At 47.1% G+C, this 9078-nt stretch overlaps 1 protein-coding gene across 2 annotated transcripts; it reads left to right on the top strand.

Moving 5' to 3' along the window:
- Positions 1 to 321: 321 nt before the first annotated feature.
- PRSS23 (serine protease 23) lies at positions 322 to 8765 on the top strand. Of its 2 annotated transcripts, none has more exons than XM_082048420.1 (2): positions 322 to 457; positions 5592 to 8765. In XM_082048420.1, exon 2 carries the CDS (start codon positions 5605 to 5607, stop codon positions 6721 to 6723), a length of 1119 nt encoding a protein of 372 aa, XP_081904546.1. In that variant the 5' UTR covers positions 322 to 457; positions 5592 to 5604; the 3' UTR covers positions 6724 to 8765. The 2 variants fall into 2 exon arrangements, with proteins under 2 accessions (XP_081904546.1, XP_081904547.1); XM_082048421.1 differs by lacking the exon at positions 322 to 457 and adding an exon at positions 613 to 852.
- Positions 8766 to 9078: the final 313 nt, after the last annotated feature.

Raw genomic sequence — 9078 nt, 5'->3', positions numbered from 1 at the left:
AAGTGCCACCACTTCACCCCGACACCTCCCACCCGCGAATAAAAACAAGGATGGGGTAAAAATGTGGTTTTCCACAGGAAATAAATGAAAATCGTAGTAAAAGTGAAAACAATAGGGGTGCCGCTCCACAGGGTGCGCTGGGGCGGCTGCCGCGGGGGAGCCCGGCGCGGAGGGACGGCCGGATCCCGGCCCCGCGGGCGGGCGGCGGGGCGGGCAGAGGCCGCCGGGAGCGCTGCGGAGCGGAGCGGGCTCGGCAGAGGCGGCGGCGGGAGCCACCTGCGGGAGGCGCCGCTCCGCCCCGGCCCGCCCCGCTCCGCCCGCAGCGCCGCTGAGGGCCGGCGCCCGGCGGGAGGGAGGGGGGAGGCGCCCCCGAGCCCCGCGGAGGCGGCGGGAGGGATGGGACCGGCCCCGCCACCTGCCTGACGGCTCCCGGAGACGCCGCCGCCGCGGGGACCTGGTAGGTAGCGGGTCCCGCCGGCCGGGAGGGTGCGGGTCACCCCCGGGGGACAAAGGGGCGGCGGGGAGGATGGCGGGGGTCTCGCCTCTCGGTGTCCCGGGGCCAGCGCCTCACCTGCCGGAGCCGAGGGCAGCCCGGCGCTGCGGAGACCGGCCGTCCCCGCCGGGCGCTGCCGCCAGCCGGGCTGCGGGAGCCGCTGTCCCGGCTCGGGGCGAGCCCTTCCCGCAGAGCTTCGTTTTTAACCCCGCTCGCATCAACCCGGCGCCGCCGCTCCGGCAGCGGGCGAACAAAAGGGGATAACGCGGCTCCTGCCCGCCCGTCCCCGCCGCTGGGGCGGCCGGAGCGGCAGCAGCGCTGCGAGCCGGCGTCGGTGACCAACTTTGAAGGGGCGTCTGGTAAGGAAACAGCTGATTAGGAAAAAAATCGACTTTGCTGCGTTTCGCACTTGGGAAGCGTCGTAAGTTGCTCTCCGGTTGATCCTGTGCTGGGGTTCATCACCGCGGCTGAGAACAGCGGTTCTTCGGGTGTGCGGCGGGGCTGGAGCCGGCGGCTGTTGCGGTCCGAGGGGCCGGTGGGGTCCCGCTGGTCCCGGGTGGTTTGGTAGCCATGGGGATGCGTGTCCTCGCCTACAGCTCACCGGCTTGTTCAAGCCGACCATCACCATCCCACCTGTAACAGTTCGCTCTTGTACAGCAAAACTGAAGCTGCTTCACATGCAGGGAGGGAGAGAGAGACAAGAAAGGAGGCAGTAAAATTATTCTGCAGGAATTGGACTAAGTGGTAAACACATAATATGATATCTTTCCTCTGTGTGTGGCGTGTGTCACTGACATACGTGTCAAAATACCCCCTGTGCCCGTTGTATGTGTTAACAGGCACCCTTGGCCTGCCAGCATCAAAGTTCGTTCCAGGCTTTCCGAGACATCTCCTCTTACAGCCCTCAGAGCGGCGGGGAAGGCAGCGTAACCCTCAGCATTGCGGGCAGGCTAATAGAGATGTTAGGTTCCAATGGCAGGAAGGCTTCTGTAGTTCCTAAACTGAGACTCAATTATTTTTGCTGTGTTTTAACAAGTTCTGTGACTTAAGGAAAGCAGATGAGGCATTTTGGCACAGCAGTGACAGTAGTTTAGTTCACCTTTATAATTTGGTTTGAGGCAGGTTTTTCTCTCTTACTTGCTTGTTTTTTCTTTCTTCTCTTTTCATTTCCATGTTAATCATTCTGGCTTCCAGCACCATGGAAAAACTTTCTTCATTTCAAAAATGTAAAGTAGACTGTTTGCTTCATGGGCTTTCATACTGTACTTTCCAAGATTTATTGTTATTTAACCATCTGTTACAAGAACCACCCCCGAAGCAGTGAACTCTTCCAGAAAAATTACTTGCTTATTAGAAAATGATTCATGTCCACCCTGAACAAGGCGGTTCTCTCTCACCAACATCTCTCTCAAGGCGTGAATGCCCATAGCAGGCAGGGAAATGTGTCTGTAAAGTGTTTCGGCAGCGTGGGGAGCCCCGGGGTAGCTGTCACTGTTTCCATTCTCTAAACAATTTTAATGCCATTAGCAAGTGTGGTTATGTACAAACCACTTTCTACGGGGTTCCTAGGCTGGATGTCAGAGCGGGGCTTTGTACTGAGTCAAAGGGTGGACTGAGTTTATGACACAGTGTAAATAGCTACAGAAGAGCAGTACTACAGCGGAGCACGGCATCGTAATTCATTCAGTATCATTTTGTGATAGCCGCTCAGAGAAGTGCTCGCTTCTTTCCAGTTCATTCTGTTTGAGAGCATCTTTCAGGATCACCCACAGAGAGTGTTAACTCTGTTTTTTGCAGATTTTTTTTTTTTAAACCAAAAAAGGAAAAAGATAGACGAGGCTAACTGGTAGGTCTCACTTTAAATGTAGGCTGCTTTTTAAATTGCCTCATTTTTCTGCTTAACCTTTTTGTTTTTTATAGTGGAAGGATCTACACAGAAAGATGTACTATGCATTAATGTGGCATCTTGTTATAAATAAGACATATTTATTCTATTTACTGCAACCAGAGCTGATTTAGTACCAGTTATACCTCCAGATGAGGCAGAATTACAAAGACTTCAGTAAATGCTTTGATTTGTGAGCACTGTTTAGCTTCTGTGGTCAGGTATAACCTTATAACTGTATTTTATTGTTAGGTTTTAATAACATTGAAATAATAGAAAAGTTCTGTAACTGATGAAAAGGCTTTTAATCCCATATATCAGCAATGTGATCATAGCACAGAAGCAGCAGGGCAGGGGTGTGGGAAGGTTTGCCCAGGGACAGGGAGTCGCAGCACAGGCCCAGATACCATCCTCTGCGGCTTTTTTGGGGGGACCAGCATGAGTCCCAGCTCCTGTCCTGTTCTCCTCGCAGGGCGGCTGCCCTCTGCTGTCTACAGCCGCCTTCCCAGTGCTGGTGTTGCTGCAGCAACATGACAGGGAGGAAAGGGAGAGCAGGTTGCAGGGAGAGGTAATTTTTCAGCCCTGAGGATGCTCTGGGAGGAAGCAGAGAAGTTGCTGGGCACACGGTCCCTTTGTCAGGTTGTGGCACTGACAGGCACAAGGGAATCTTGCCGTTTGTGCAAATAACAACTGACAAGAGACTTACAGCTTTTCCCCTGCTAGCTATGAGGCCAGCATTGGCTCAGTTAGCATGAATGATTTTTAGATCCGAGAAGTGGCATGGGTGGTGCAATTTAGACAGAGATTCCATCTATCAGGAAAGAAGCTGCAAATGTAATTTGTGGGAGTAACTTTGGTGTGAAGCAGTTGAGAGCAGACTGCTTATAAATACATGCTCTTAATAGTGAGATGCACGGCACCGGATGTACCTGATGCAGAGCGTAACTGTGATTTAGTCTGTTCTCAGCTTCCTAATTGTGAGACCAATAATCATTTCTGTGTACAGTCCTCACTGTCACAAGTAGGACATTTAATAGCTGACTTACACTAGTGCGTGTTATCTTTGTGGGGATGGACTGGTGTAATTTTTCCCTGTTATTAACACCTTCTTTTTCTGTGTTTTTCTAATCACTGTTATGCGACAAGTGTATTTGATATGCAGCCAGTGTTCCCTGGACCATCCTTGCACCAATGCTAGATCATTTGATTCTTGAAAAACCCAGTCACATCAAATATTAATCTGTGCCATGGAAGGATCCAGAGGAGCTGATGGTTTCCTTGAATGCATCAGCAAGTATTTTCCAATTTTGGGACAACCGAAATTATGCAGTTCTGCTTCATGTACTCACCCTTTAAGTATAAAATTACACCTTCTATAGAGCTTAGCCCTTCAAGAAAAAAATCCATCCCTTTAAAGATGTCCTGTTTGTTAATGCAGAAATTACCAACAGAATGTCTGGTCGCTTCTGGAACAGTCAGTACCTGCCTCTGTGGGCATCAGTAGCATCAGCTCTGTTCATCCACATCTGGATTTTGGAATAGAAATGTTTTGATATCCTGCATGAGTCAACTGCTATTTTGAACGCTGTGTGCTTTAATTATAGCCTCCATTCCCAAAGAGGATGCTACCAACCATGGAAGAATCCAGGCCCAATATTTGAGTTGGACACCTTCAGACTTTAGCAGTCTTTTTTGGTGCAGCTTAGGGATGGAGTATTCCTACAGAAAGCACGGGAGAGAAGGATTTTTCTTTTTTATTCTTAGATAGCTGTGGTCGTCTCCTGTGTGATTTGCTTTGGTTTACTCATTTGAGGTATTTCAGGAATGATCCTGCAGTTGTGATCAGCGTAACCTCAGCAGGGTTTTAAATATGTGTAAGCTCAACATAATTGTGAAGTTTTGTTTGAATAATCTTTGTATGAGGGAGATCCTGCCTGCCCTCCTGCCCAGGGTGCAGTGCCTCCTGCAGCGATCCAGCTGTATGGCTAATTTTCAAATAAACTAAAGTTACACATTTTCTTGACACAGTACTAGTGCACGCTGTTCTCTGCAGTCTAAGGCACTCTGCCTGTGGTTCATAAACACATTTACAGTCCTATTTGCCTCCCTGTGCTCAGAGGGGGCTGGTTTGCATTTCTAATTAATTGAGTTCATAAAGGAATAAGCCAGTATGCTAACTGAAAATTCCTGCAAGAATTGTCAACTTATTTCATTAGCTGCCCTCGTGTAGTCACATCACCCTTTCTTGCGTGAGCCCAGGGGAGAGTGAATGCTGCGTGGAGCAGAAACCTTCCTCTGGTTTGACATGCGAGGGGAAGCGAGTCTCCCATGTGGTCACATTCACCTGCCTGTTCTGACCATCAGTTTGGTGTTTCTGGCTAAGACAGCAAACAATGTGAGCATCTTGCTTTTGAGGAGAGCCTGTGAGAGCTGGGTCTGTTCAGCCTGGAGAAGAGAAGGCTGAGAGGGGGTCTCATTAGTGTTTATAAATATCTCAAAGTGGGTGTCAAGAGGATGGATCAGACTCCTTTCAGTGGTGCCCAACGATAGGATGAGGGGCAATGGGCACAGACTGAAGCACAGGAGGTTCCATCTGAATATGAGGAGAAACTTCTTTACTTTGAGGTGCCAGAGCCCTGGAACAGGCTGCCCAGGGAGGTTGTGGAGTCTCCTCTGGAAACATTCAAACCCACCTGGACACATTCCTGTGTGATCTGCTCTGGTGAACCTGCTTTAGCAGGTGGGTTGGACTGGCTGATCTCCAGAGGTCCCTTCCAACCCCAACCATCCTGTGATTCTGTGATTTAAGGGCCTCTGTCAGTACACTCAGAGTAGGTGGGAGCTTTCAGAGAATACTGTAATGTAGCTGAAGACAGACACATTTACTCTTTGCCAGAATTATTATGATGGAGGAATTTATATATTGAGTCTGAATTTTCTTCACATCATGTGAAGACAAACATAATGACTTCCCACTGATGTTGCCTGGGAGTTGGTGGCTCAATGCACCTAAGGGTTAAATGCCCCGTGTTTCAGTGTTAACCTGACATGTTTGTTTCAGAATACATGTTAAGGTATTAGTTTAATGCTGAGAAGCCTGATGAGCTTCATGATAGTTGGCTCCATTCAAATCTCTTGACTATTATTACATGATAAGTGATTAGCAAGCAACGTGTTTGGGTGAGTAACTGGACTTCCTTTTGCTTTCCACAGACCGATATTCAGAATGGCAGCCTTGTCCACATTAATCCTCCTTTTGTGTGCTGCTAAAGATGTGGTGCCCTCCAGCCCCCACTGGAAACCAACCTGGCCATCTTACAGAGTTCCAGTTATCCTGCCAAGATCTACCCTTAACTTGGAGAAGCCGCAGTTTGATGCTGAAGCCAGACTGGAAGTGACATCTCCCTGTGGCCCAGAGTGCCACAAAAGTTCTCCGCTGCCAACTTATGAAGAAGTAAAGAACTATCTGTCCTATGAAACCTTGTACGCTAATGGGAGCCTCACTGAAACTGAAGTGGGCATATATATTCTGAGCAATGGCGGTGATGGATCTCAAGGCAAAACTCGAACTAAGAGGCAGATCTATGGCTATGACAGCAGATTTAGCATTTTTGGGAAAGACTTCTTGTTGAATTACCCATTCTCCACATCGGTGAAGCTATCTACAGGTTGCACAGGGACGCTCGTGGCTGAAAAGCATGTTCTTACTGCTGCTCATTGTATCCATGACGGCAAGAGTTATGTCAAAGGAGCTCAGAAACTGCGGGTGGGGTTCCTAAAGCCCAAACTGAAAGATGGCAGCAAAGGGGCCAATATCACCAACTCAGCAATGCCTGAGAAAATGAAATTCCAGTGGATCCGAGTGAAACGGACACATGTCCCCAAAGGGTGGATCAAAGGCAATGCCAATGACATTGGCATGGATTATGACTATGCCCTGCTGGAGCTCAAGAAGCCTCATAAAAGAAAGTTTATGAAGATAGGCGTGAGCCCACCAGCAAGACACTTGCCCGGAGGGAGGATTCACTTCTCCGGCTACGACAATGATCGTCCGGGAAACCTGGTTTACCGTTTCTGCGATGTCAAAGATGAAACGTATGACCTGTTGTACCAGCAGTGCGATGCCCAGCCGGGTGCCAGTGGATCTGGGGTGTACGTGAGGATGTGGAAGAGGCAGAATCACAAATGGGAGCGTAAAATTATTGGAATATTTTCGGGCCATCAGTGGGTGGACATGAACGGCACCCCACAGGATTTCAATGTGGCCGTTCGCATCACACCCCTCAAATACGCACAGATCTGTTACTGGATCAAAGGCAACTACCTTGACTGCAGGGAAGGATAAAGACAATGGAACTCTTGAAAGCACTTAATGACTGGTTTTAATTATGAGGAAAGGCTAGACTTCTGCTGCAAATGTGTATGATATGATCTTGTGACATCGGGATGTGATACAGAGCTTTTCAAGCAAGCCACCTTGTTCTTAGGACAGGGGCTGTGTGGTGCTGTCATTACAGCTTGAAACTGGGGAGAAAGGAACATCTGCTGGGTGGGGAAGGAGCAGGTGGACTTGCTGAATTTGCAGCTGAGCAACTGAAGATAAATTAGGGGCGGATCAGTAAACAGTGCGAAATCAGAACCGTCTCCAAAGACTCTTATAAAAGGGACGCTGTTGACTATCTCATGCCTACAATGTTTGTTTTAATAAATCCTAGGATTAGTAGAGATGCTTTGATCTGAACTTTTAAAAGAAAATATTTCGATGCTGTTGGGGGCTGGAGAGGGGCATTTAATGGTGTTTGCAACCCAAACATTACAGCTTTGTGTTCCTGCATGAGAAAGGGAGCGTGAAGGGCAAGGCATGCGCTGTGGGAGATGAATGCCACACAAATAGTGTGAAGGGTAAATAACTGCATAACACTTCTAACCTTTTTTTGGCCTGAGTGGTTTGAAACCTTATTAGCAACATAGTTAAGAAATATGCTTTTCGAGCAAACAGACCTTGATGTCAAAAGGACTTGACTGTGAAGATGATGTTGGTCGTATGAACAGTGTCATTGCATCCCGCTTTGGGAAACACAAATCATACGTGGGCTTAAGTCTTCATAGGGCATAGCCTTACATCGAGCAGGATCCCTATGAATATCCTGTTACAGAAAGCGCATGGGGACAGAGGTTTGTTTTCTGTAACAACCTACTTACATCTTTTAAAGCAAATCTCGTGTCAGCAGCTCAGAGTTTTAGGGGAAGTTTGTCTTTGGTCTTGCTGGCCATCTGAATTACTGCCTGCAAAGCAGGTTAAAGGACAAAGTTTCTACTGAGTTTTTCCTCTTTTTGATGAAGACCTGTGCTGTTCTACCTGAAAATACACCAGGTGGAGGGACCCTTGATTTCTAAGTGCCTCTCTCTATCATATCCCTTTGACAGTGTAATTTGTATGGCATCTTGACTTCTGTTTCTTGTGTTGTTTGGGGTAGGAATCCTCCTCCCCAAACAATGGTTGAGTGACAAGTAATTCTTGGCAAATGCCCAGTTCAGTAATTCTGCCGCTGCAATAGAGCCACAATATAGGGTGCAATCTTAGTTTGCTATGAAGGGATGTTCTGCTGTCTCTTACAGATAACAGTGACTTACATTTTGACTATAGCATAGTTGGAGTTTAAAAGAAGAACTGTCTTTTGAAGGTAAAATCAGTGCAGCCAAATACTTGTAGCTCAGTAAACAGCCCTGGGAAATCAGTGTGGTCTGTACAAACAGTGTTTCTCAGGTGGATTGTGCCACTGTATTGCAGTAACACAGTTAAGTACATGCTGCCATGCCAATATTATTTTTTAAATGGGAGGATAGACACTGGCTCCAGTTCCAGTTTCTCTTCCATCCACCTCTCACTGTCTCCTGAAACCTGCCGAGTTGCCTGTGGCACTTGGTGTTGTGGGGCGAATGCAAGTCTCTGATATGAAATGGCAGAGCTGGGGGTGAATGAATCTAAGCAGAGCTTCCCCATGCGATACAAATACGAGGAAAATGTTAACTCAGCTAAGTCTTTCTCACACTCTACTAATTACTATGGCATTTGCAAACATATGCCTGATGGTGCTTTATCTTTGTGATGGCTTTGGCTCTAGTTCTGAAAAACATTTTTTGCTAGAGCTGCCTATGATTATTATTTTTATAGGTGCAGCGTACAAAAACATGGACCCTCATGTGGGCTTTTGGTGCATTCAGATACAAGCAGTTACTAATGCTTTGAAATATGAATAATCACTATATGTATCTGATGGTCTTTTTCTGCCTTTTTATTTTAATTTCCTTTACTCTACGCCTGTTATCTGGAGCACTTTTGTTTGAATGTATCACAGTGAATAAAGAAAAGTTATGGAATTTCAATGCAGACATTCTTGTATTTGTACTATACTTGGGTTGCACTTTCAATGTCTCTTCAGTTGCTTATTTGTAAAGACACTCAGGAATAGAACAGAGTTACTCATGTCCTTGATGCTGTTTATTTTCCTTCAGTTTTCTTTTTTCCCCACCTATTAGAAGCTTCTGTTGTTGGTGGTGTTTGTTTGCTTTCTTTAGTACGCTTAATTACTCTGTGTCTTTGGATGGTAATGATCAATCTTAGTTTTTGTATAACCGTTGCAGTTCCAAAGTCAGTCATGAGCTCAGCTTAGTTAGAGCTGCAAATACCCTATTGGAC

This window comes from Streptopelia decaocto (assembly GCF_964273445.1).
Source record: "Streptopelia decaocto genome assembly, chromosome: 1".
In the NCBI taxonomy this organism is placed as follows: domain Eukaryota; kingdom Metazoa; phylum Chordata; class Aves; order Columbiformes; family Columbidae; genus Streptopelia; species Streptopelia decaocto.
Note: the sequence above shows the minus strand (reverse complement) of the source record. Positions and strands in the feature narration are given on the sequence as shown.

Excerpts from the sequence above, each read along its gene's own strand:
- PRSS23 (XM_082048420.1), top strand. The coding sequence starts at position 5,605 with ATGGCAGCCTTGTCCACATTAATCCTCCTTTTGTGTGCTGCTAAAGAT.